The sequence below is a fragment of the Natator depressus genome, chromosome 28 (genome assembly GCF_965152275.1).
Source record: "Natator depressus isolate rNatDep1 chromosome 28, rNatDep2.hap1, whole genome shotgun sequence".
Lineage (NCBI taxonomy): Eukaryota > Metazoa > Chordata > Testudines > Cheloniidae > Natator > Natator depressus.
In genome coordinates, this window is record NC_134261.1 from 4,633,544 (window position 1) to 4,661,463 (window position 27,920).

The 27,920-nt window shown below is 53.7% G+C and overlaps 1 protein-coding gene across 1 annotated transcript; it reads right to left on the reverse strand.

The window, feature by feature from the left end:
* Positions 1–2,223: 2,223 nt before the first annotated feature.
* Positions 2,224–17,453, reverse strand: LOC141978738 (hydroperoxide isomerase ALOXE3-like). The gene is made up of 14 exons (XM_074941060.1): positions 17,219–17,453; positions 15,555–15,759; positions 14,909–14,990; positions 14,249–14,371; positions 12,779–12,882; positions 12,256–12,428; positions 11,817–11,960; positions 11,271–11,474; positions 9,977–10,063; positions 8,276–8,445; positions 6,585–6,706; positions 6,062–6,162; positions 4,920–5,090; positions 2,224–3,076 (listed from the first exon to the last, which is right to left on the reverse strand). The coding sequence occupies exons 1-14, from the start codon at positions 17,363–17,365 to the stop codon at positions 2,897–2,899; spliced, it is 2,013 nt and encodes a 670-aa protein (XP_074797161.1). The 5' UTR covers positions 17,366–17,453; the 3' UTR covers positions 2,224–2,896.
* Between the last annotated feature and the right edge of the window lie 10,467 nt (positions 17,454–27,920).

Sequence of the window (27,920 nt, forward strand, 5' to 3'; positions counted from 1 at the left end):
TTGGAGTTCCTCTTCCCCCAGCAACCCCCACAAGCCCTTACACCCCCTTTCCTGGGAGGCTTGAGATTAATATCCTAACCAATTGGTTACAAAATGACCAAAGACCCAAACCCCTGGGTCTTGGAACAATGGAAAAATCAGTCAGGTTCTTAGAAGAAGGATTTTATTTAAAGAAAAAGTAAAAGAATCCCCTCTGTAAAATCAGGGTGGTAAATACTTTACAGGGTAATCAGATTCAAAACACAGAGGATTCCCCTCTAGGCAAAACTTTAAAGTTACAAAAAAAATGGGATAAACCTCCCTCTAGCAAAGGGAAAATTCACAAGTTGAAAACAAAAGGTAATCTAACGCACCTTGCCGTATTTACTCACTCTTTTTGTAATATCAGAGACACGTACAGGATGGTTTATTGGAGAAGGAGTTTTTTTGACCTGATGCTTCTCTGCTTTCCCCAGAGACCACACCAAACAAAGCCTCCCCGCCACCCCACCCAGCCCAAGATTTGAAAGTATCTTCTTTCCCCATTGGTCCCTTTGGTCAGGTGCCAACCAGTTATTTGAGCTTCTTAACCCTTCACAGGTAAGAAGGAATTCGAGACTACCCTTAGCTGTGTGGTTATGACACACCCCCGGACATCCCCTTGACCAGTGGCATGATGGCACTTACGGGACAGGCCCAAAGAGACCAACCAAGCTGGCGCGCAGCCGAGGAAGAGTGCTATGACTGACGCAAGTCAACAAAGGTCACATGTAGTGCTGGGGAGGCATCGATTGGCTGGGCGGGCCCAGGTGGGCGGGGGGGCCAAGCGGGGTCATGGTAGCAGGGTGGGGTTCACTGTGTGACACAATTACAACAACTTTGTGCAGCTGCTGGGGAAGTTTGCACAGGCAACAAATATATCCTGCATGGGCGGGAGGGTGGGCAGGCAGGAGGACCCTGTCACCAGGGGTGGCAGATTTGTAGAAATTTTGGTGGTGCCCAGAACCCGCCCCCTGCCCAAACACTGCCCCAACAAACTCCACCCGCCACCTCCCCAAGGCTCTGGGAGGGAGTTTGGGTGGGGGAGATCTGGAGTGCAGGCCCTAGGCTGGGGCAGGGGATTGGGGTGCAGGCTCTGGGAGGGAGTTTGGGGATGGGAGGGGGTGCAGAGGTGAGGGGTGAGGACTGTGGGGTGTGGTTGCAGATGAGGGGTTTGAGTGTGGGAGGGGTGAGAGTAGGGGTATAGGGGGTGAGGGCTCTGTCTGGGGCTGGGAATGAGGGGTTTGGGGTGTGGGAGGGGCTCAGGGTGAGAGTAGGAGTGTGGGGGGTGAGGGCTCTGTCTGGGGCTGGGGGGTTTGGGGCGTTAGAGAGGCTCAGGGCTGGGGCAGAGGGTTGGAGTACAGGGGGATGAGGGCTCTGGCTGGAGATGAGGGGTTTGTGGTGTTAGAGAGGCTCAGGGCTAGGGCAGAGAGTTAGGGTGTGGGGGGATGAGGGCTCTGGCTGGGGCTGGAAATGAGGGGTTTGTGGTGTTGGAGGGGGCTCAGGGCTGGGGCAGAGGGTTGGGGTGAGGGGGGGTGAGGGCTCTGTCTGGGGCTTTTGGGGCATTAGAGAGGCTCAGGGCTGGGGCAGAGGTTTGGAGTGCAGGGGGATGAGGGCTCTGGCTGGGGCTGGAGATGAGGGGTTTGTGGTGTTAGAGAGGCTCAGGGCTGGGGCAGAGGGTTGGGGTGTGGGGGGATGAGGGCTCTGGCTGGGGCTGGAGATGAGGGGTTTGGGGTGTTGGAGAGGCTCAGGGCTAGGGCAGAGGGTTTGGGTGTGGGGGGATGAGGGCTCTGGCTGGGGCTGGAGATGAGGGGTTTGTGGTGTTGGAGGAGGCTCAGGGCTGGGGCAGAGGGTTGGGGTGTGGGGGGATGAGGGCTATGTCAGGGGCTGGAGATGAGGGATTTGGGGTGTTGGAGAGGCTCAGGGCTAGGGATGAGAATTGAGGGTGCGGTGGGGGGGTGAAAGCTCTGGCTGGGGGTGTGGGCTCTGGGGTGGGGCAGGGCTGGGGATGACTTTGGGGGTGCAGGCAGGCTGCTGCGGGACAGGGGCCAGAGAGGAGGACTCCCCCCCCAGCCCTTTCCCTGCCGGCAGCAGCGAGCTCTGGGGAAGGAGCCCCCCTTTCCCGCCCCCCAGCAGCACACTCTCCCCCACCCCTGTCACTGCATGTGCTCCTAGGGCCCCTCTCAGGCCCAGGAATCTCCTCGCCTCCCCCGTGGTGGGTGCCGGGGGGAGCTGCGTGCGTCTCCTCCCCTGCTGTTGCCCCCGCCTGTAGCCTCACTGGGGGCGGGGGATGGGGCTGCCCCTTGCCCAGCATGGGGCAGGAGCGGTGACTGCGGGCGGGGGGCCCCATGCTGCTGGAGGGTCCTGCTGGAAAAGGGAAGGGTCTGAGGTGGCAGGGCAGGCTCAGTCTGCCCTGGCTGGCGAGATGGGGGCACGAGGACCCTGGGGCAGCGGTTGCTGCAGGGAGGCAGCAGGGGAAGAGGCAGGGACGCTCTGCTCCGGGGCCCGGGGAGGAGTGTGGGGGCAGCAAGAGGGGGCTGGGGCAGGCGCGGGGGGAGAGGCTGGGCTGACTCCACTCAGCCCGCGCTGCTGGGACCAGCAGGGCAGCAGCAATGTAAACGTGGCTCCGCCGCCACCACGGCCTGCAGCTGCTGCAGCCTCCCCCCCAGCCTCCAGCCGGGGAGGGGGAGAAGCAGCCTTCGCAGCCGGGGCTCAGGGCGTCCCTGGGCACATCCCGTGCGCACACCCCGGCTCCGGATGCCGGCGAGCATTTGGCTGTGGAGATGCTGTGGCCTGTTCCTGCGGGGGCACTCAGTGGTGGGTGTCTGGGGGAGGGGTTCTCATCACGGGGCAGCTGGAGGGGTGGCGCCTCTGGGTGTTAGATGGCTGTGCTGTTCTCTATGTTAGGGGGATACATGTAGCTGTAGCTCAGAGCTAGTGACTGGTTCCTCTCCTCAATTTCCCGGGAGATCTCTGCTAGGCGATCCTGGAAGGCAGCCATGAGCTGCTTTGGCCCGTGTTCGGTAAAGTGCTCCTCAGGGTATGTCCCCAGGGGTCTCTGGAAGGGAACAGGGAGAGTGGTGAATACAGAGGCATCAAAATCACTGAACCCCGCCTAGGATCAGCTCCAGGGCTGCATTCTTATTACTCCAAGGTTGGAGTAGAGAAGAGAGGTTTTCTCGGGGGATTGAGATTGCAAAGGCAAGGGCTGGGGCACTGACTGGTGGAGCTTTGCACGCGAGAGAAACAGACACTGAAGCAGCACAGAGCCAAGGAGACAGCCGGAACAAGCTTTGGGGGTGTGACAAAGCCTAGAGAGAGAGAGCGTTTTTGGGCTGAGTGCTAGTTGGAAGGAGGCTTGGAACTGTGAGCAAGGAAATTGCCTCCTGTTCTTTGAGTCCTCCAGACTTTGCAAATTAAACACAATTCCAGCAAAGAAACACCTGGGTCCATCACCAATGTCTCCTCCCGATGGAAACAATCCACGCCAGCCCCTGAGTAATCATTTTCCACCCAAACTTTTCTCTTTTTTTTTTGAGAAAAAATGGACGTTTGGGGACACCAAAATATTTTATGAATTATCCCTTTTGCCAAAGAGTTAATTTAAAAATAATACTAAAAAAAAATGCGACCCATTTCGAGTTTGCAACCCATTTTCAGTTCCAAATGGCTTTTTGTGTCGAACGTTCCAAAACGTCCACACACAAAAATGTTCAGAATCGAAAGGAAACGTTGCTTTTGGGTTGAACAACAGGTTGGGTTTGACCCCAAAACGATTCATTTTCAACTTCTCGAAATCACCGACAATGGCAACGCTATTGTAGCCGTGTTGGTCCCAGGATGTCAGAGAGACAAGATGCAGGAGGTAATATCTTTTATTGGACCAACTTTCCTTGGTGAAAGAGCTCGAAAGTTTGTCTCTCTCACCGACAGAAGTTGGTCCAATAAGAGATATTCCCTCTCCCACCTTGTCTAACAAACCAAAAAAGTCACAGATTCACCCACCTCTGTCATTGGCGATTTTTAAGAGCAGGTTGATCAAACACCTGTCAAGGATGGTCTAGATCATAGAACCATAGAAGATCAGGGTTGGAAGAGACTTCAGGAGGTATCTACTCCAACCCCCTGCTCAAAGCAGGACCAACACCAACTACAGCATAGATAATACTTACACTTGCCTTGAGTGCAGGGGACTGGACTAGGTGACTGTTTGAGGTCCCTTCCAGTCTTACACTTCTACAATTCTAACTGCAGGGTCCAAAATTTTGGTTAAACGGCTTGGGTCAGAAATGTTTAACAATACTCAGGGTGAGCTGGGTCTATGGAGAGAACTGGAGAGTACTTTATGTCTGAACAGTGGTCGAACCTGTGTCTGTAGGGAAAGACCTCTCCCCACCTCTTCTGAAAGGCCCCAGGCCTCTAAAAAATGATCACATGCATGTCACTTTGGGGACATTTCCTCCCTGCCGGGACAGCGGCCGTCCACCCCCACCATGTCCCGAGAGGGTAACAGGAAAGGGGCTGAAATGCTGGGTCCATATCCTCAAACCAGCAGCAGGACCAATGGACCTCCTGCTGCTGGACACCAGCTGAGGATCTGGCCCCATTGACTCCAATGGAGAGACGCCCACTGACACCAGCTGGGATCTGGCCCCATTGACTCCAATGGAGAGACACCCATTGACACCGGCTGGGAGCTGGCCCCACTGATGCCAGTGGAGAGACGCCCATTGACACCAGGTGAGGGGTCTGGCCCCTCTGTGGGTGTTTGAGAGGCAGTGGAGGACACACACCCTTAATCCAATACTGAAGGATTCAGAGTGGGGGCTCCCCTCCAGAAAGACTCCCCCAGAATCCAGGGTCCCCCCCTTGTCCACCAGCCCCAGCAGCCCTGCTCTCACCATGTCCCGATCCTCATTACGCAGCACCCAGAGGACAGAGAGGATCAGGCTGGTGGTGTTCATCTCGGGAATGGTGTCCAGGAACTCCTTCAGGGTCACCTTGGCCTTGTTCTGGGGCGGCGGCTTCCGCATGGATGATGGGTAATTGGGCATGAAGACTGCCAGCTCGAACTGGGGCCAGGAAAGGGAAGCCAGAGGTTAGCTCCCACCAGGGAGCTTGGCTGGCAAGGTCATGAGAGAATCCAGGAGTCCAGAACAGGAGCCACAGGACCAGCTGCCCAGGGGGTCCTGGGACCCTGCCCAACACCCAGCCTGTCCCAGGCCCCATTCAGTAAGCTGCAGAGGCAGTTCAGAGCCGTGGCTGGGACTCTGACCTGCAGTCCAGTCCCAGCGACTCCATGATCTCCCTCTGTGCCACCAGGCCAGGTACCAAGGCGCTCCATGCCTCAATTTCCCCATCTGTACATGGGAGGTGACCATTCTTCCCATTGTCTGTTTTGTCTATTTAGAGGGTGAGCTCTTTGGGTCAGGGACCTTCTCTCACTATGTCACCGTGCAGTGCCTGGCACAATGGGGGACCCGATCTCTGTTGGGGGGGGGTCTGTGCAGTGCCTGGCACAAGGGGGGACTCTGATCTGAGATGGGGTCTGTGCAGCACCCGGCATGACTGGGCCCCGATCTCTCCCTCGGATTTTCATTTTGATTCATTTTGTTGAAAAAATGGAAAAATTACAAAGGAAATGAAAATTTTCTTTAAAAAAAATTGTCAGAGGGAGGGAGGGGATGGAACATGTGCAAGATGCTTGACAAAGCCAGGAATAGAACCCAGGAGTGCTGGCTCCCAGCCCCCCTGCGCTAACCCACCAGACCCCACTCCCCTCCCAGAGCTGGGGAGAGAACCCAGGAGTCCTGGCTCCCAGCAATTCCACCTGGGCTAGAGTGGACTTTAAGCCACAGTAACTCCTGGGCATGAGCCACCAAGTCTCAGACCCCAAAGTATGGGGTGTACCCAATGGGCCCCAAAGGGCAGGAGGGGACAGACTGGGGCCCAAGGGCAGGGACACTGGTGTAAGGAGAGGAAAGGGGGGAAGGAAAGAGACACCCCCTCCAAGAGGGGGATAGGGCGGGCGGCCCTCACCCACCTGCCCGGTGTTGACCGCAGCGTGATAGGCGGAGCAGGTGAAGATCACCATGGTCAGGTACTTGGTCAGCTCGGCCGCGGTGCCCAGAGTCGAGGGGACGCCTGCCGGGGAGGGATGGACTGGTGAGCATGGGACTGGGCCCCCCTCCCCTGCCCCTGGCTGGGAGCCTCCCGTCTCCGCTCCCCCTGCCAGGGGTGATGCTGGGCCAGTGCAATACCAGCATCACTATTGCGAGTGCACGTGTAACACCGACAGACTCGGCGGGCGGGATCAAACCGGGTCCTCCGGAGCTTAGTGCATGAGCCTCTACCGCGTGAGCTAAAAGCCACGTGGCGGCGTGCGGGCGACCCACGGCTGTCGCACAGCAGGCGTCACGCCTAGGCCGTGGCTGATGTTTTCACAAGCACCTTGGGGTTTGGAGACACCCTGACAGGGGCTGGTTCTTGGGGGTGGGAGGGAGGACCCCTCAGCGGCGCCTGTGACCCCGGGCCCAGAGATCGCTAGCCGCCCCCCCGGCTCTCACCCGACGCCTGTCGGCCGAGGAATCCCTTGGTGAATATCTCGCCCACCCACGCCTGCAGCTCGTGGTCACTCTGCACCGAGAGGCTGGTCCGGTAGTAGATCCCCACGATGCCGGAGACAAAGCTGGGAGAGTTAAAGGGGAATCGGGTCAGCCCAGACGCCGGGGCCCACGGTGAGAGGATCTCCTCTAGGACAAGCCAGGGGAGCCCCCCCCCTCCAGTCTCCACAGAGCTATTCCTGCTCCCCTTCAACTTCACTTCTTAGGTGGTCCAGGTTCCCCTCCATCCCCCGTGCCACCCAGGAGAGTTGGTTTTAGAGTTTGGGGTCAAATGTTTCCAAGCCTCTAAGTGATTTAGGAGCCTGCCTGCCATTCTCCAAAGGGACTTAGGCGCATGGTGGGTTAAATTTACAATGGCAGCTGGGTGCCCAGAGTAATTTACAAAATGCCCAAGCTGGTTCGGTGTCTAAATTCCGTGGACGTCGGCAATTAGGTTCCTAAATCGAGAGGGACGAAATGTTTGCACCAGGGTGGCAGGAACAGGGAAAGCTAAGGGGCCATGGCCCCATCGCTTTTTACCCGCCTTAATGGGAAGCGACATGGGGAGGGGGGCGGAGAGGAGCAAGCAGGGGCAGGGTCTCGGGGAAGAGGCGGAATGAGGGTGGAGCCTTGCGGGGAGGGATGGAGTGGGGGCGGGGCCACGGTGCAAGCACCGGTGGCCCCCCTACTTCCAGGGAGTTTCCAGCGCTCCTGGTTTGAGCTAAAACTTTTTTGGGGGTACAAAATGGAGTCGCGGTGACCCTGAAAGAGTTTGCAAATGACTCCAGTGTTGCCAGCTCTTGTGCTGAAAAAACAAACCATCCGAAAATCTGTAAACCGCCCCGCAAAATTTAATTTTTTGTTCTAACATTTGTTCAAAATGTCCTGGAAATTTATTTATTTTTTAATTCAAAAATGTTTCGAAATGCTCCAAATGGAAACAAACCAAGTCAATTAACACAAAACAAAATGTTTCATTTGACCTGAAAGGAATTTTATTTTTGGGGTGTGATTTTTTGAGGGGCTGAACATTTTGAAAATTGCCAGTATGGGGCCAACCTAAAACTATATAAAATTAAGTTATTTATTTATACTTTTCAAAATTGCCAACCCACCCAAAAAAACCCCTTACTCCTTTGTGGGCACTTTGGAAAATGTTACCCTCAAAATGGAGATTTGGGCTAGGTTAACCACAGACGTGAATTTAAAGCAAGTTCATTGGACTAGACGACCAATGAACCTCCTGAGGTCTCTTCCAACCCTGATCTTCTGTGGTTCTATGAACCGGCAGCAGATCCTGGGGCTGACGGTCTCATTTTGGCTGTTCTTCGATTGGGATCGCGTTGAAGTGGTTTCAGTGAAAGTGAATTAAGAGCTTCCACATTGTCACTAAACCGGATTGAAATCTGATTTCAGCTATCAACAGGCCCAACTTTGTGTGGTAAAGGATGTTCGCTGGATCCCAGCAGAACAAGCCCAGTATGCAGGGCTCCCTCCCACACAAGACCTGGACTCCCAGGGGGCTCTGCCCCTGACCCCCTCCACACTCAGCGCCCCAACACTTTGCCCCCTCTGATTTCACTAGGTCTAACCCCTTCCCCTACACTTGCCTTCATCTCTCCTCCCCACACCCCCCCCCCCAGCACCCCCTTCACCTCTCTATAGCTGCCCAGATCTTGAGCCCATCATCCCTGTAGCAGTAGCTCTGGAGCGAGCCGACGCCGCGCTCCTGGATGTCATCGGGCAGGCAGAGCATGGTGTAGGTCAGGCTCTCCAGGCCCTTGCGGAGAAGCTCGGCGAGGCCTGGACGCCCGGTCGCTATGGCCTGTGGAATATAGACCCGGCCCGGGCCCGCTGGGAGTTACTGCCACGGAGCAGCAGGCCCCAGGGGAGGGGGGTAGGACACTGGAATTGCGTTAATTCCCCAGGGTCTGGGGCAGCGCTGGGAATCAAACTTACGAAATCCTTTGGTGACAATTTATTTTCCCTCCCAAAATATGTTCACTAATGAAAGTGACCAGGAAAATAAAAGGAAATGGGGACACGGGGGACAAAAGGAAGAACGAAAAGAAGGAAAAAAGGGAGGAAAGCAGGAAAAACTAAGAAAGATGAACAATGGGGGGAAACAAGAAAAAACAGAAAGAAAAAACAAGAAAAAGAAGTGAAAAAATAAGAAAAAAAGGGAAAATGGGGGGAACAACAAGAAAACGGGAAAAACCAAGAAAAAACACAAATTAAGAAAAAGAAGTGAAGAGAGAAAGAAACTAAAAAAACAGGGAAAATGGCGGGAGGGTAAACAAAGAAAAAGGGAAAACCCCAGGGGCAAAAACGGAAAAAAAAAATGAAAAGAGAAAGAAACAAACAAGGGAAAAGAAAAAAATCCAAGAAAAAAATTAAAAGAAAAAAACAAGAAATAACAGACAAACCAAGAGAAAAAAGGGAAAAAAGAAAAAAAAGGGGGAAAAGGGAAAAGAGGATAAAACTAAGGAAAAGGGAAAACCCAAGAACAAAATGGGAAAACCAGGAAAAAGTGGGGTGGGGAGAGGAGCCGGGAAAACAGGGAAAGGACGAAGTCGGGGAATCTCAGGGAAAAGAAGCAAAAGGCAACAAAGGAAGGAAAATCACGATTATGAAGGAAAATGCCATAAAAATGCCATGAACTTTTTTTTTTGAAAACCGACCATTTCAAGTGCAAAACCTTTAATTTTTCCCCACTGGCCATTTTTCCGTGAAAAACATGTTCCCTCGCCCTGATCAGAAGGCAGGAAACTGCGGTTTGGGCCATGCCCAGAAAAGGGCTAATAATTGTGCTTGGATTGAAGTGGTCCCAGTGAAAGTGAATTAAGAGCGTCCACATGGGGGTGTGTGTCACTAAACCAGATTGAAATCTGATCTCAGTTATCAACGGGCTCAACTTTGTGTGGAAAAGGATGTTCGCTGGATCCCAGATGTGAGGTGGCCAATGAGCTCCGACCACCAGGAGGAGCTGCTTCTGCCTTGCGTTTGATTGGCTGAGCAGGCTGGGGGGCGGAGCTGGGTTGGTGGAGTTTGGGAGGGGCAGTGGTGTAGTTGATTTGATGGGCAGTTTGGTCATTTTCCCTTCTTTCTGAACAAGTTATGGGAGGCAGTGTGGCCTAGGGGCTAGCACCCGGGGCTAGCACCCAGCTCTCCCTGGTTCTACCAAAGGCATGCTGAGTAAGGCAAATAAGGCCCGGTCTTCTGCCTCAGTTTCCCCATCTTTAAAATGAAGCTATTGCTCCTCATGTCCTTTCTAAAGTGCTTTGCAATCTAAGGGTGAAAAGCACCAGCTACAAGCAAGAGATTATATTACTATTATGAGACGATCCCCTCTTTACCTGATCGAATATGCCCCCAGAGCTGATGAGAAAGGTCCGGCCCAGGACATCGATGAGGATGGAGAAACGGGTGTGAGGGATCAGGAGCTGGAAGAGAAGAGACACAGGGCTGAAGCAGCTGGAGAGAAGGTTCTAAACACACACAGATAGGCACTTCCAGAACACACACACATATGGGTGACTCCTGTGTATAGCTTCGGGGGGAACACGCCCGGCTGGGCCCCTCTCAAACTGTTGGACTCTTTGGCAGCAAACATCCATCTGGGCTTGTCTGAGCATCAAAAGGCACACACTGGGCACCTCTGGGGAATGTGCCCCAGGTGGGCACAGCAAGAACCGGGCACCCTTGGTCAACTCCCTCAACAAGTCCCAGGACCTGCAGAAGAGGGTGTGACGAAGCAGGACTGTTCTTAACGGTTCTTCTGAATACTGTAGGGGTGCCTCAGTTTCCCCTATGCAGTTCTTAAGTATCGAAGTGATGGGAGAAGGGTATGATCGTTGCAGAGCCCTAGAGGGCAGGTGTGTGCAGGGGTCTGGACACAGAGAATGGCCGACACCCTGTTTCCTGACAACTGATGGCCTGGCCCTTCCCCCCTGCAAGGTGAGAGCTAAAGGGTTGGAGAACAAAGGAATCAGGTGACCTCCTGACCCGGGAATGGGACAAAGCCCAGAGGAGGAGGGGCTGGAGAGAGTTTCACTTTGGGGCTGGCTGGAGACATGGAGTGAAGTGCAGACGGGGTTGTCTGGATGTCTGCCCCCAAAATGGACCCGGCTGAGGGGTCCTGTTCTCTGCACCTACAAGCTCTGTGTTAGACCATGTTCCTGTCATCTAATAAACCTTCTGTTTTACTAGCTGGCTGAGAGTCACGCCTGACTGCGGAGTTGGGGGGCAGGACCCCCTGGCTTCCCCAGGACCCCGCCTGGGCAGACTCACTGTGGGAAGCGCACGGAGGGGCAGAGGATGCTGAATGCTCCAAGGTCAGAACCAGGAAGGTGGAAGCTGTGTGAGCTGTGTGTCCTGAAGACAGTCTGCTCCCAGAGAGGAGACTTCCCCAGAGTCCTGACTGGCTTCCTAGGGAGCAGCTCCAGAGCATCGCCCGGGGACTCCGTGACAGTGGGTAGCCAGGAATGGGACTCACCCCACCCCTGATGCCACCAGTTTGATCCTTTCATAAGGTGCCGGGTGTGGACACTGGCTGCCCGCTTCCTTCCCATTGGCTGACTCCCCAAGCGGAGTGGGGCCGCGCCCACCCATGGACCTGCCCCCCCACAGCAGCTCCGCCCCCCCCCTCACCTTGTACAGGGGGTGGCACATGGGCAGCTGGCGCTGGGTGGCCACTGAGAAGACCTCGGCCAGCAGATGGGCGCGGAGCAGGTGGGAGGTGACCTCGTGCACGTGGAACTCGGAGCTGCGCACCCAGGTCTTGGCCAGAGTCCAGAGCCAGTCGGAGTCAGTGGGCAGGAAGATGGGGCTTTCGGGACCTGGGCGCTGGCTGAGCTGTGGGGGAGCTGGGTCAGAGAAATGGGTCCAGTACCACCCTGGGTCAGAGCAGTGGGCCCGTCCTGCCCAGTATCCCCCCCAGATCAGAGCAATGGGCCCATCCAGCCTGGTAGCCCCCCGTGATCAATGCAATGGGCCCATCCAGCCCCATATCCCCACAGTAGACCCATTCACCCACCGGATCAGAGCAATGGGTCCATTGGGTCTGTGCAGCACCTGGCACACTCGGGCCCTGCCCACAATAATAATTGTGCCTTTCGCAATGGTGGAGCCCAGTTGGTCCCTAGCTGCAGGGGGGGCCCAGGTGGCTCAGGAGGGGAGAGCAGAGAAACCCCTCACCTGGATGGCCAAGGGGACGACCTCCCCGCTGGGTTTCTGGTGCAGCAGACACAGGGGCGCGGCGATGTACTGCTGGTGACCATTCACTTCAATGGTGGGAATGTCTTCCAGGAGCTTGTAATCTGCTAGATAGATGCTCCCTCTCTGTCACGCAGAGCAGAGGAGGGTCAGTGCCCCGCTCCCAGGGCTGTGAGCTTCCCTTCAGCGTGTCCCGGCAAGCAACACACACAGCGCGTACACAGTGTTAAAATGCAGCCACCTCTGGGGTGGGGCGGCTGGTTACCCAGACCCAGCTATGCTACAAACAATTTAGTTTGGGAAGAGAGCACCGGGCTCCCACCAGCAGGAGTTCACGGGGAAGGAGGGCAGGACGGACTCGGCAGGGCTGGGACTCAGCCAGGCTCTGATTATTTACGGAGGGGGGGGGGGGTGTTGTTACCTGCAGCTCCTCCTGGAGGCTGGTGGATTCCCCCAGGGAGCCGGCCACCATCTCCTGCGTCACGGGGAAGTTCTCGGGGAGCACCGTGCATTTCCGGATCAGAACGGGGTTGATCCCGTTCAGATACTGGTACCCGAAGAAAGCATCTTCCTTCCAGTGCTCAATGACGTACTCTGGGGATACAGACACATGCCAGCCCTTGAAATAAAACCCCATCGCCTGGGGAGGGGAGTGGGGTCTGGTGGTTAGAGCGGGGGGCTGCAAGCCAGGACTCCTGGGTTCTCTCCTCACCTCTGGGAGGGGAGTGGGGTCTAGCGGTTAGAGTAGGGGGGGCTGGGAGTCCTGAGGGGAGCCCTGGTGGGGGGCAGAGGGTGGCAGGACCAGTTGTCCTGGAGGGGCTGTGTGTTGGCTCAGCACCCCACAGATGACGCAGGGAAGGAAGGGGGGGTCCCGGCGCCAGGGGGTCGCCCTGTGCTGGCGTTGGCTCCCCGCCCCTCCGCACAGCGCTTGGAGCAGCACGGACCTGAGATCGGGCTCTGATAGAACCAGAAAATCTTGGAGATGTCAGTTAATGTCTCCCAGGAGTACGGCCGGTCCAGGAACCCCTTCAGCTTGGACTCCAGCAGCCTGCGGGGACAGGGAGCCGGGCTCAGAGACGCTGTGTGTGCCCTCTGCCTGGACCCTCTGTCCCCCTCACACACCCTTACCCCATCCACAACCTCTGTCTGTCCCCCTCACACCCTCTTACCCCATACACAACCTGTGTCTGTTCCCCTCCACACCCCTCTGACCCCATCCACACCCTCTGTCTGTCCTCCCTCACACCCCTCTCACCCCATCCACACCCTCTGTCTGTCCTCCCCTCCACACCCCTCTGCCTGGCTGTTCCCAAGTGCCCCCTCTGTCCATCCATAAACACCTGTCTGTCTGGCCCCATGTGACCCCTCTTTCCGTCCCCATACACCTCATTGTCTCTGATCCAGTGTACACCCTCTCTCTGTCTCATCCCATACACCATACACCAGTCTGTCTCTCCCCAAACTCGCCCTTCTGTCCCACACACGCCCCTCTGTCTGTCCCCATGTGCACCCTATGTCTGCCTGGCCCCATACACCCCCCTCTGTCTATCCATCCCCTCATGCACCCCTCTGTCTGTCTGTGCCTCTGTCTCTCCCCACACACACCCCTCTGTCTCTCCAGCCCCACACACCCCACCTATCTGTCGCTCCAGCTATGGGTCCAGCCCTTTTCCCAACCTGGCCCCCAGCACTGAACCCAATCGCCAGTGCCACAGATGGGGCAAACCCCTCCCGGGTCCGACTCCCTGGTTCCACATCCCTTAGCCCGAGCACCCCAAGGACCTCACGTTGGGTGACCCCTAGTTCTTGGCTTTCCGGGGCACCGTCCCCCCTTCGGCAGGGCTGTCCGCCTCCCCTGTTCCCAGACGCATTCGCCTGCATTACGAGGCATTTTCTCGGCATGGGCCCAGCGGACCCGGGGATCCAGCCGGGGCGGTAGGCCTGTCCCATCTCTGCCACGGCTTATTGCCCCGCCTGTCCTTGCCCCAACCTCACCTCGGAGCAGCAGGAATTTTATATTGACTACCCCGATCTCTGAGGACAATCTGGAATGAACTGATCCCTGCAGAACCTAGATAGATAGATAGATAGATAGACTGGGTGGATGGGGTGTGTGGGGATAGATAGATAGATAGATGGGGTGGATGGGGTGTGTGGAGATAGATAGATAGATAGATAGATAGATCCTCCTTCAGTTATACAGGAGTCAGGCTGGAGGGTGGGGTACAGTTATGGCAAATGAAATAATTTCTGGATCTCCTAATGAGAGATACAAAAGGTCAGCTCCTCAAGGATAAGTAGGCGCCTAACTCCCCTTTCTTCCAATGGGATTTAGGCACCTCAATCCCTCTGGAGAGCTGGGCCACCTCTCAAAGAAGTGGTCTTTCAGCCACGCCCCTCGCCCCTCCCCTTACGCCGCCGATCCACGCCCGAAGAAAGCAGCGGCCTTGGGGAACGAATACTGGATGTTGACTTCGGCGGTCAGGGCACTGTCGATGTCGGCACACCAGGGGATGCCAGGGATGTACTCCTTCCACCTGCCCCAGGGAAGAGGGCGATTAATAACAAGCCTCTCTGGCTTCGGGTCAGCCAATCTCAAAACACCTTAGCAAACGGTAGTGTGTCGTTTTACGGGTGGGGAAACTGAGTCACGGAGTGGGTGGGGGAAAACAAGTCGTGGCAGAATCCAGGTATCCTGACTCCCCACTCCAGGGCTTTATTCACTGGGCCCCACCGCACCTGGGCCTTAACTAAGACAGCAGCCAGGGCAGGGACTGAGCGCTCCATCAGCTCCAGGAGCAAGCACGGGTGGCTTAAGCCCTTGGCCCTTCTGGCTCATGCCTCATCCCCCAGACCCCGTCCCGCCCCCTGGATTTCTTCGATTGCAACAGAAGCTCAGCTTGAGGGTTTTTTAAAAAAAAGGTTCGTTCGTTTCTGGCCCCTGGGGCTGCACAGAAAGGCTTTAAACCATGACCCAGCTGTAAACCGTGACACTGCCTGAGTTTGCAGGGAGCCTGAACCCATTGCTCTGGAGGGGGAGGGGAACTGCCCTTAATGTTCCCCCTTTGACTCACCTATATCTTTCTTGTTGCAGCACCAGCTCCTCGCGGCGGTACTTCTGGAGCAGGTAGTGGGAGTCGTCACTAGGGATTTGGGCTGGAGAGAGGAGAGAGAGACTATGAAATCTGACCACGCCCTGCGGTGGGGGACGTGTCCCAGACCCCTCTGACCCAACAGGGCTCCCTCGTGCCAGCCTTCTAGCTTCCCCTCTAACCCGACACAGCCGCCTTCTCTTTATCCCCATCTATCTAGCCATCCATCCATCCCCCGCCCCACACCCATCTAGCGAACTAGCTAATCGCTACGGCACTTTTCTTCTCTTCCCACTTTTCATGAAAACAAATAAATTACCTCTGCTCGGTTGCTGACCCCCTCACACTTCGGTGGCAGACAGCTGTAAATTGACCCCAATTGACTAAGGCAGGTGATGCCGGTTGACGTGTGTCCACAGGCAAAGATACACCCCCGTAGGTAAACTGGATTTAAAATCGTCCACGTGAGTTGAGTGTAGACCAGGCCTCAGGTATCCTGGGCAGTGGGTTTCTCCTGGAGGGGACCGCTAACACCAGGGCCTGGTAGAAATCCAGGAGCCACAGAGATGCACGAGTGGCAACGAGAACGGGAACCCAGGAGTCCAGGCGCACCCGCAGCGGGTCATACCTGTGCTTTCCGCCAGCTCCACGGTGCAGTAGCCCTGAATCCACCGGTAGCAGGGGAAGCGGTAGGTGTCTCCCGCGGGGGACGTCACCCGGACCGTGCTGCAGAACCACGTGCTCTCGGGGAACACGGAATAGGGCTCCTTGTGGAGCCGGATCAGCACGATCGGCCCCAGGGCTCGCTCACTGGGCACCTCGTACTCCCGCACCTGGGGGAGACAGAGCACGGGGAGGGTTCGAGCTCCGGGCACGGAGCCTGCGTCCCCGGCTACTCGGGACGGAGAGCTTTGCACGGGCAGATCTGCGGGTACAGCTCCTTCTTCGCCGTCGCTGGATCCCCAGCTGGTGTCAGTGAGTGTCAATGGGTGTCTCTCCATTGCAATCAACGGGGCCAGATCCTCAGCCCCTTGAAAGCCGATGGGGGATCTGGCCTCATTGACGCCCATGGAGAGAAGCCCACTGACACCAGTCGGGACCTTGTCCCATTGACTACAATGGAGAGACGCCCAATGACACCAGCTGGGGGTTTGTCCTCCATTGAGACCAGCTCTTTGACCCGCTGAACTTTAATCCCCCATTGCCAAGTGATGGAAACACTGAGAGTGTTTATTGATCAGATTCTCAGCTGGCGTAACTAACTGTGCCAGGCACTGCACAGGCCCCGACGGAGATTAGGGTTCAGGCGTGCGAACTAGGGGTGCGGGGGGTGTTGCAGTCCGGGGCTCAGGTGCCGGCTGCCTGCTTCGCTTCCCTGCCACTGACCTGCCTGGAACACCGCAACCCACAACCCCCCTGGCCCCGCTCCCGGGACTCGCTCACCCCAGCCTTTGCCCCCTTACCGCTGTCTGGGACCCCACCTCCCAGAGGCACAGTACTGCTGCCGGCCCCAGCTGGCGGGGGGGCTCAGACAGGGGGTAACAGGGCAGGCTTTCAGCACCCCCCCCTTTGTAAAGTATTCCAGCACTAATGGTTCAGAGTCCCTGTCGCTCCAGGTTCTACCCAGAGATCAGGGCCCCGTCGCTCGGGGGACTGCACAGACCCTGACCGAATCAGGGCCTCAATTACGCCAGACGCTGCTCAGATGTAAAATGACAGACCGTCCCGGGCCCAGATCCCAGGTGCCTGGTGAGGGTGCAGCCCGTAGATCACAGCTGGTATCATTCAGCCCTGCGGAAATCCCCAGCATCCAGGCTGCAGACCCCCTCATCGACCGTCCCAGCCCACAGAACTGCGGTTCCATCAGGGGCTCCCGCCCCGTCAGGCTGGTATGAGGGCACCCCAACACTTCCTCCCCGCCCCCCCCCCCCGCGCCATCCTCTTTTGCTGCATTTATGTGAGTCAGCCTGGTCTGGCCCGGCATCAACCAGGCTCCGACGGAGACGGGAGATCCCTCTCGTCTTGTTTGAGGACTCGAGCGCTGTAAAAGGGGGAGAATGACCCCGCATTTGGGTTTAGGAATCCTGCATAAACCCCAATACTGGGTCCTTCTCGCCCATTTTACCTCTGGGGAAACTGAGTCACGAGCACTGGCCTCTGCGGGCAGAGCCATGAATAGAACCCAAGGGTCCTTAGTCCCGGCCAGGCCCTCAAACCATTGCTCCGCTGTTCCTGACTGGATCCCCGCCGCCCCCACACACCCCCGCAGAAGGAACCCCCTAAAATACTCACGAATCCCGGCTGAAAGTCCAACCCGTATTGGTCCAGCACATTCTTGGGGCTTTCGCCGTCGGTGCCCACCAGAGTGATGGAGACGGTGTCAAAAGTGCCAGCCAGGGCGCCCTGGCCGGTGGACACCTGGACTTTGTAGACGGCCATCAGGGCTGCTCCCAGGCAATGAGGGGGCTCCTGGCTCCAAGGGGCGGATAGTCTGGGGAGCCCGTCCCGACGGTGCAGCTGGGAGTTCTCGCTCGCGGGGAGCTGGCTGGGTGACCTCTGCTTATTCACCGGCTGGCTTGGGACAGAGGCCAAGCGGGAGCGGAGGAGGCGGGGAATGCAGTGCCCCGGGCTGAGCCCCGCCCTGCACTTTCAAGCCACCCCACACCTCGCTGCACCCGTGGCGACGGCCATCCCCAGGGCACAGAGGGTGGCAGACGGCAGCGCCCAGAGAGCTTCCATGGGGCGCTCCAGAGCGAAGGGCTTGCCGCAGAGCGAGCGAATCTTACAAGTGCAGGGGGTCCGGGCAGCATCTGGCACAACGGGGGTGGGCGTCTGGGCAGTATCTGGCACAACGGGGGACAGGAACTCGGTTGAGGGGGGCGTCTGGGCAGTACCTGGCGCTGGGGTTCCCTAATCGCTGATGGGGGGGGAGCGGTTCTGGGCAGCGCTTGGCCCAACGGGACTCCAATTTCGGTTGGGGGATTTGGTTGACAACTTTCTAATCGTTTAAAACGGACCACCCCAGCCCCGCCCTTTCCCTGAGGCCCCCGCCCGCAGTCACTACATTCCCCTTCCCTCGGTGTCTCGCTGTCCCCCACCCTCACTCACTTTCACTGGGCTGGGGACGGGTGTTGGGGTGCGGGAGGGGTGAGGACTCCGGCTGGGGGTGCGGGGTCTGGGGTGGGACCGGGGACGAGGGATCTGGGGAGCAGGAGGGAGCTCCAGGCTAGGAGGTGGGGAATGAGATGGACTGCGTCTCAGTACTCCACGGAGCAAAAGGCTTTAAACCCAGCGTCTCAATACAGAGCATGCGATACTGCTGGGATGTTTTGCCGATGGGGCAGAGTGACTCACCCACACTATTTTATACTGTGGTGCGAAATATGATAGACAAGGCGGGACTGTCACAAACGGGAAGACCAGTCCAGTCGGTAGGTTACATTTTAGTGGTAAAACAAAACAGGAACAGGAAGAGTTAATGCAGCAGTTGCGAACTAGCTGCCGAGAGTAGGGCTTGAAACGTAATTCCTCTAAAGCCTAGTTTAAGCAGAGAGAAGCGTAACAGTCTGGGATTCCACTCAGTGCGGGGGGAAGATCTGTGGCTAAGGAAAGAGTGAAGTGGATTGTTAACTTCCCCATGCCGGTAGATACGGAATCTTTCTTGGGACTCACTAATTCTGCAGCGAATTTATGGTTGGTTACGCAGAGGAGGCAGTTCTCTTATAAAGGGGGCAGGGTATAAAGACCACAGTGGACCTGGACAGAGGCGGCAACTAATTCATGGTAGAGCCAAAAACAGGGTTAATGGAGGCTACAGTTGCTGTATAGTGTATATAGTTCAATTTGAAGCTTGAGGGGCGTAGGGAATGCGTAACGGTTAGGGGAATACTGGCCCAGGTCCGCACACTTTGTTATCCCTGTCCCATAAAGGCTGGACCATTGTCAGAATCAATGCTGTGTGCCAACCCCAATTTGGAAAAATTTATCTTATTAACTGTGGCCCAGTTGGTTTCCTTTCTAGCTGGAAATGGTTTCACCCATTTAATGAAACTAGCCACGATTACAAACAAGAATCTATTTTTTTCTACAGGTGGTAGGCAAGGGTCCTACAAAATCAAGCTGTAAGCGTTGGAGGGGGCCTTTTAACGCTTGATGAATTAGCTCTCCTTGTCCTTCTAGCATGGTCTTGCTTCGCACATGTTAAACAGCTATGAATACCTAGTCCAGCTAGCTCTAGTGCAAGCTGCAGAATCTTCAAAAGGCATTTAAAAAGCTATCAATTTAATTTCTTCATCATACTCTTTTTCTTTAACGTCTTGGCTAATATAGGTTTCAGAGTAACAGCCGTGTTAGTCTGTATTCGCAAAAAGAAAAGGAGGACTTGTGGCACCTTAGAGACTAACCAATTTATTTGAGCATGAGCATGAGCTTTCGTGAGCTACAGCTCACTTCATGCATCCGATGAAGTGAGCTGTAGCTCACGAAAGCTCATGCTCAAATAAATTGGCTAGTCTCTAAGGTGCCACAAGTCCTCCTTTTCTTTTGGCTAATATAGACGATCCATTAGGACAGAACTTTAAATAAGTCAAAGCTGGGAAAATTTGCTGGCTTTCTCATGACTTATCCTTGGCTGTTGCCTTAAAATCACTACAACTCTTATTACTGGTGGTTGGTGGACGAGTTTTGCTAGTAACTACAGAAAACACAATCGCCATTCTCCTCTACTGTTGAAACCACTTGGGTCATTAAACAATGCTACTGAGGAATCTCTGGTCCTGTCCTGCACGACAAGCTACACTTGAATCAGTCAGAGATATCCATTGAAAAGGCACTGGAAGAAGACAAGACTTCATTTCAGAAGCTGATAGATATTGACTCCTTAATTGAAGACGAGAAGTGTTCATTAAGTGAAGTATACGCACTTGATTCTTACAGCTCTACAACACCAACTTCTGGATTCCTTAACCTCGACGTAGCTTTCACAGAAGCCTGTCTCATAAAACGCCCACAATGGAGTGGAGCGACGCACTACCAGCCACGGGGCTGCCATGTGATCAGGACCGACTAGAGAATTCGAACACAGAGTGTAATATCGTGAACGAATGTAGATTTGATTTCAACTTCTTTAGCATCACTAAATACAACGAGGAGTATATGGGTATAAGCTTTTGTGCGATAAATTTGTTAGTTTCTAAGGTGCCACAAGGACCATCATTGTTTTAACTGATACAGACAAACACGGCTACCCCTCTGAAACCTAGTGGTTTGACCCTTTTTTTTATGCAATGTTTCCTGGGATGAAAGAAGGAGGACTTCATCTCTTGCTAGTCTCAGTCACAGGCGCTACAGATGAGCGTTCTTTTTTTTCATTTAATAGAGTTTTGTTTTCTGAAAGAAGTCGCCTTCTGTCAGATCATGAGCATATCATGAAGGACTGGCAGTACCGGACACACGAGAAGCCACCAAAAACGAAGCTACTGCATTCGATGCGTTCGTTAATACAGTTATGCAAAATTACAAGAAGGAAGTAGATGTCTTGACCCCATCGCCTCTTCTCGTCTCTTCGGTGGCAAGAGAGACGAACTTTTCTCCATCTTCTCAAGTATTTGAAGACCGCTATTATGTCCCTCTTTTCTAAACTACATATTCCCCTTTCCTTCAGCCTTTGCTCATGAACTCAGCTCAGCACAAGCCATGAATTCAGCCCGGACCTGCTGGATGGGAGACAAAAATTCTCCAACTGAACCACAAGTCTGCAAAATGTTAAAAAATGACCTGTGCCCGATCGGCTCCACGCTGCTGCCGGGCACAGGGGTGTACCTGACACGTCCGAGAGCTCCTTGTTTCTAAATCATACTCTGAGCCCACCGTGTTACTGGTCAGAATGTCATTATACGGAAATGAATTAATGAATGATATGGAGATTAATGGGTTCTATTTATATGAGTCCTGTGCCTTTTAAGAGTTTGTACCAATGCTGGGGACCGTAAAGCGCACAGAGCTGGGGTGTAGAGTCTGGGCCCAGAAAAGTTTTGCAATGCTGGGGCTGAGCAGGTGCAGGAATTGTGTAGTGGGTGGTGGATTGGACTTAGCCCACGTGAGATTTTGACTGGGAGCCCGTTGCGACTTGCATTAGCCCCCCGCACTGGCCCTTGCTCAGATTGACATTCATTTGATGAATGTTATTATGCTTAATTACTGCCAGGTACTAATGAAATGTGTTGTCTAGTAGAAGTTGCAGAATCTTCAAAAGGCATTTAAAAAACGATAAATTTAATTTGTTCATTATACTCGTTTTCAGCAAGCCTTGTCTTTTTAATCACAGGTGAAGGAAACATTCCATAAGGAACCCGAACAGCCTTGCCACTCCTTGGAATCAGAAAGGTCTACCAGCGAAAGTCCTGCTGACTAACAACACCGCTGCGATGATTATCCAGAGAGTGACTGCTTGGACCCATGCTTCTCACTGAAAAAAGATCTCTCCTCCTGTTGATGATCCTGCATAAACTGCTGATCGGCTTTTTTCTAATTCTGTTACTTCTGTTCCTCTTCCTTAACGACAGGAAGAAAGGACAAGTTGACGTAATCTCTCCCTTTTCCGCTAATGAAATCTTCAGGAGTAATAGCTGATTTGGGGCCATGGAGGCATACTTGGAGATTTTTTTTTCCGGATGGAATTGCAAGTACTTGCAGTGTTCCTTCCAAGTATATGGGCCGATAGGAGGGCTGTGGGCCCTTACATGCCGAATCCTGCCGGGACTGGAGTATTCATCTAGACCTCCTGGTATTCCTAGCTGAGTTGTTAGTTGTCCTGGTATAACACCTCATATTTGCATTAGAATAGGGCAGCATTTCCCAACCTGTGTTCCATGGAACACTGCTGTTCCACATGATGTGAATAGGTGTTCCAGAAAGAATCTTGAATTTAATTTTGACTCTTGCACTTGAACTTTGTACAACTTTATACGCGTGTTCCAGTTAGAAATAGGTCATTTTATTTTTAATTTATATTTTTGCTTTATTTTATAAAATAAAATATATTTGAACATAAATAACGAAATTTTTTATTTGAAAAACCACACAACTACAAAATAATATTATGTTTTGGATAACGGGTTAAAAAGCGTTCCGTGGCCAAAAAAGTTTGACCTGTCAAGGTACAGCCCCTCTGTGTGTTGGGGTGCTGTCTCTGCCCGGTACAGGTTGGTTCCAACAAAAAAGTGCATCCATGATATTGACTCTATCTTTAGGATAAGTCCGCCTGTTCCTTATCGCTGTGGGATGTGGTCGACTGGGGAGGTTCTGGAGACTTCCTAGCACACGTTCATCGGAGTAGTGCTCATATGTGTCGACGTGCTTTTAGCAAACTTCATGTCTATAGTATGTAATGTCGAATTTTCAAGTCTTTTTTTTTGCAAAGCGATTTATAAATAGTCGACTATATGTGTCTCCACTTAACTTGCTGGTAAGACAGTGGTCACTTTGGATGGGCTATTACCAGCAAGAGAGTGAGTTTGTCTGTGGGGGGGGGGGCGGAGGGTGAGAAAACCTGGATTTGTGCTGGAAATGGCCCAACTTGATGATCACTTTAGATAAGCTATTACCAGCAGGAGAGTGGGGTGGGAGGAGGTATTGTTTCATGGTGTCTGTGTATATAATGTCTTCTGCAATTTCCACAGTATGCATCTGATGAAGTGAGCTGTAGCTCACGAAAGCTCATGCTCAAATAAATTGGTTAGTCTCTAAGGTGCCACAAGTCCTCCTTTTCTTTTTTCTATTTCCTGCACATCTGCATTCCCAGAGACAATAGTTCCCAAATTTTAGGATTAGCTGGGAGATATCTTCAGCAGTAACCACCTCTAGGGCCTGGGACATAACTGTTTTGGCAAAAACATTTTGCATCGTTCCAAGTCACTGTGAAACTCTCTCTTTGGAGTATCTCAAATAACATTAACCTAAATAGCTGAACAACACTGTGATTATAGCCAGTTAGTTATACAGTGGGGGGGGGGGTGCTGTTCTTCACCATTTCAGACTAGAGATTTGAAACCACTACCATTTCTTAGGTAGCGTATCCCATAGCTAGGAGTATTCGCTCCAGCTGACTGAGCTGTCTTTGAGCTTCCCCCATGTCATCACAGAGGTGTAGGGGAAAAGCAAAAATAAAGGAAGAAATGACTATTAAAGGAAATGGGAATTTGGCTCAAAATCCTCAATAAATCTGAACTACATTCTGCCAAAGAAAACTAATATCCAGCTGTGTGACCAACTGACTTTCAGGAAAGAGAAAAAGAATCTACATGTCAGAGAGGTGTAAGACATTTTCCGTTTCAGACAGAATGAGATTTTAGAGCAGGTTATATCTGCTGACTCAGACAGGACCACAGATTTTCCCATTGCATTGTCCTTTGAGCCACTGAAACCTGCTTAACTCCGCGCTGCCTCATTGTTATTCAGTTGTGTGTCATTCACTTTCACCAGGCTGCGGCAGGGGGTTGGGCTTCAGGAGGGGTGCAGGCTCTGGGCTGAGCCTGGGGCAGGGGTGCAGGAGGGGGTGAGGGATACAAGCTCGGGGAAGGTGTTTGGATGGGGGGGCTCCAGGCTGAGGCAGAGTGTTGGGGTGCAGGGTGCTGCTCTGAGAGTGGGATCAGGGGTGGGACAGGGTGTTGGGATGCAGGAGGGTGTATGGGATGCTGCCTCTAGGAGGGGAGTTAGGTCTGGGGCAGGGGTTCAGGATGTAGGAGAGGGTTTCGGGTGCTGGCTCCGGGAGGGGGCTCAGGGCTCCCTGCCTGCCCCTGCCTCATGCCGCTCTCGGAAGGGGCCAATGCATCTCTGTGGCCTTTGCGAGAGGAGGCGGGGGACATGTGGCTCTACACGCTGCTCCTATCTGTAGGCACCCCCCCCCAAAGCTTCCATTGGCCACAGGTCCCTGTTCCTGGCCAATGGGAGCTGTGCGGGCCGTGATTGCAGGCAGAAGCAGTGTGCGGAAACTCCTTCCCCGCCCTGGAGCCGCGCAATCAACTGGTTGGTGGCAATTGGTGTCTATCCCGTGTGGCTCTTCAGGTGTCGTCAGGTGTCTCCTAAGGTCTGAGTGGAAAATGAAGGTTTTCCCCACACTCACAACATTCCTAGGGTATCTCTCCTGGTTTGCTTCTCTGATGATTAATAAGGGTTCGTCTATCAGCATTCCTAGGGTCTCCCACTTCTGTGGGTTCTTTGATGCCTAATAAGGTGTGACTGTCCTGCAAAGGTTTTCCCGCACTCGCAGCATTCATAGGGTGTCTCTCCTGTGCGGCGTGAAGGTTCCTGCACTCACGGCATTAGCGAGGCTGGGCAGGGATGGTGTCCCTAGCCTCTGTTTGCCAGAAGCTGGGAATGGGCGACAGGGGATGGATCACTTGATGATTACCTGTTTTGTTCATTCCCTCTGGGGTGCCTGGCATGGGCCACTGTCGGAAGACAGGACACTGGGCTACACGGAGTGATCTGACCCAGTTTGGCTGTTCTTATATTCCCTTGTACATGCTGATTCGATAAAAACATCTCTCTCGAGCACGCTCTCATCTGACCTTATCTTTAGGAGAAGCCAATGTGTCCTTGTTTTCTTCTGGGAGAGTATTTTTACCCTACTCGGTACTAGGGTGTTCTCATACCATCCTTCTGGAATGCGTCAATGTCCCGTGCCTCGTACGTCTCGTGCATGTGGTTTTACAATAGCAACTCTTGTCTTGCCAAGATCTGTGAGCTTGCCAGTGGGCATGTTTTATACTGGCCTGAACGCTCACAGCCCGATTTTTGCTCACTTTGCTTTATATCAGTGGGGCCTGACGACCACCTTAGTCCTCGGGCCTTATATTGGGCCTCTTACACAAGACCTCATGGCTCAGGCTCTCTTTCTCCCACAGGAGCCGTGGGAGGAAATGTTTTGGTTCAAGCTAGTCAGGAATTTTTAACAGAACTTCTTTTTTGGGGGATGGGGTGTCAGAAAATACTGTGACGTGCTGCACCCCATATTCACCATAGTGATAGGATTCTGATATGGTAATAACATCATTATTGTTGCCAGCACAGAGTGCCCGAGGCAAGCAACAGCCGGGTTTGTTGCCCGGTGTGCGTCACGCCAATGACCACAACGGGGTGGAGAAGCAGGGAGATTTATTTGAAGCTCCAAATAGGGCGCAGGGAGACTGGGCTGTCTCAAATCCTGCCGCAGTGCAGCAGATTCCAGTATACATTTTATACCTTTGCCCACTTCACTACACAAGCTTATGTAACCAATTCCCTTTTGCCCCGTACAATACCGTAGCCAATCAGCTAATGCAGCCAGTTGTGTTTTTCCTCAGTAGCATTGCCTGAGCCTTGCCTTATTTGGTTCTATTTGTTACTGGCTTTTGCTAAACATTTCTGCCTTATCTATCTGCTTCCCAGGCCAAAGCTGGCCCTGGCTGGCGAGCCGTGAGCTAACCTGTTTGTTTGTATGCTAGCTTCCTCAGCGTTGTGCCGGGTCACAGAAAGTTCAAGGAGCAGAGGGGCTTCAGTTTGCCTGGGCCTAGAGCAAGAGGGCTTCCTCGACACTCGTGGTCTTCCACCCTCCCGAGTTACCTAGTGTAGTGCCCAGCGTCACCAACAACTCCCTCCTTTGAGAACACTCAACAAGCATGCAACTGAATTTTCTCATATTCCAAGGACAATAAGTGATTAAGCGCTGAGGAGTTAGAATCCTCAACAAGAGGATATAATGGGGTGCCTGTGGGGTGGGAGGCACATATTTTATACATGAGTGCTTTACAACAGGCAAGCAAGAAGAGAATGATAATACACAACACGGCACCTGTGACCAGGAGACGAACAATGCCTCCCCCCAGGTCAGGCATCCATCCCCAGAGGAAGTCAAAAATAGTGAGCTCTAGTTCCTGGGCTTTCCACTGGTTAAGAGCCTGTTCGGCTGACAGGATGTGCTTGTTAACATCCTGTGAATCTTCTGGGACATACGTACAGCATTCATCCCAATCAGGGCACACACCCCGCCCTGTGCAGCCAAAAGGTAATCTAGGGCCTAGCGGTTTTGCAGGGACAACAACCGGAGTGATAAAGTTCCGTGTTGAGGCTCCTCGCTAAGGCCAAGGTATCATTGGCGAACTTGGTGAGGAATACACAGAGCTGGTGATAGAGCTTGGCCAATCTACCCACCCCATATGCTGGGAGAAGGATCATACCGAATCTGTCTTCCTCACTGATGGGTTCGGGGGTGGCATATAGGGACCGCGGATGCCGGGGACGACCCGACGGGAGGTGGGCCATGACCCGAAGGGGAGGGGTAAGGTATCCCAAATAACAGCTTCCGTGCCAGTGGTGGGGTAGCCATTTATAGGCTGAGTTACCACAGACATAAAAGGACTGTCCACTGTCTACCTTGCCATTGTGGCCCAATTTGTCGGCTGTGGCTTCCAAGGGGAGGTGTAATATCGAAGCCCTTTGCCTGTATCTTGGCAAGCACTATTACGTAGAGGACTAGTGGTATTTGCGGACGGGGACAAAGAATACTGACAGGTACTATTACCAGCAAACCAGGTATGATTAGCAGTGGCTTCCTGGCGATAACAAAGGAGGCCCATGGGGACGGAGTGTGGCTGGATGGGTTTGGGGGCATGGGTTGCATTCCAGTAGGGTTTCCAGGGATTAGTGTTCCTGCTAAACTTGGCCTTTTCAGTGTAGTTTTCTGTTAAGGTGGGCCGCGTTTGCAACCAAGTGACGCTTGCTTTTATCCACTCGTCACAGAGGTCTGACCAGTTGCGGGGGGGTTGCCCTCCAAGGGAAGCTGGCCGCATGGTAGGGGATTTGGGAACATATCCAGCAGTGGGACAGATTAAATTCACGGGCAAAGGCGATTTTGAGGGCCTCATAGGTATTAACATTCAACTTAACCGTTCCCATCCATCCCTTCTTTGGAGAGAGAGATGGGGAATTCTAGGCAAATGACACCCACTATGAGGGACCTCATGGTCTATATGCCCTTGTAGCCCCCCCCCCCCCGTGCTTATGTCTTTTTAAACAATAATTTGAGTCCAAGATCATCGGAGGGTGAGGTGGTGATGGGCTGGACGGTCCACTGTTCCGCTGGGGAAGGAGTAGGCACCGCCTTCAGGCGAGAGTGATGGATCCAGTTTTTGTGTCCCTCGACCTTTGCCGCCGTGTGGGAGACCAGCAGGATGCTGTGGGGTCCCTTCCACTTCTCTTGGAGAGGCTCGTCCTTCCAGGTACGAACAAGCACGGAGTCACCTGGCTGCAAGGAGTGGACAGGGGCATCCAATGAAAGAGGCTGGAAGTCTTTGGTATACCTGTGGAGAGAGGAGAGACCAGCAGACAGAGAGCACATGTACTGAGACAAAAAAAACACACCCAGTTTCCCACTCCCCTGCCAGAACTGGTGTCCCATTCATAGGCCATGCCTTTCCAAACATAAGTTCAAAGGGACTAAGCCATAATCTACCCTTTGGGAGAGCGCGGACGCGGAGCAGGACAAGGGGCAGAGTATCGGGCCATCGCAGGGAGACTTCTTGGCACACTTTTGAGAGGTGTCTGTTAAGGGTTTGATTGGTGTGTTCCACTACACCACTGGCCTGCGGTCTCCATGGCGTATGGAGTTTCCAAGGGATCTGTAAGGCATCTGAGATGTTTTGAACGATTTTTGATGTGAAGTGCATCCCATTGGCAGATTCCATCCACTGGGGGAGTGCGAAGGCGGAATAATTTCCCTAACGAATTTGAGGGCCACTGTTTTAATAGTGCAATTACGGCATGGGAAGGCTTCAGGCCATCCGCTGAATCGGTCCACCAAGACGAGGAGATATCTGAGCCCTTGAGTTCGGGGAAACTCAGTGAAATCTATTTGCCACACCAGTCTGGGGCCTGGAGTGGGTTCCAGGGTAGCTGGTGTTACCGGATGTCCTGGCCGGGGCTTATTATTTTGGCAGACTAAACAGTCAGCTTGTAT

Bases quoted from the DNA above. Each gene is read 5' to 3' on its own strand.
- LOC141978738 (XM_074941060.1), bottom strand. From the start codon at position 17,365: ATGGCCGTCTACAAAGTCCAGGTGTCCACCGGCCAGGGCGCCCTGGCT. The intron at 8,446-9,976 runs GTAAAGAGGGGA...TATATTCCACAG, and splicing joins CTGGGGGCATATTCGATCAG to GCCATAGCGACCGGGCGTCC. The intron at 5,091-6,061 runs GTGGGTGAGGGC...TCCTGGCCCCAG, and splicing joins CTGCGGTCAACACCGGGCAG to TTCGAGCTGGCAGTCTTCAT.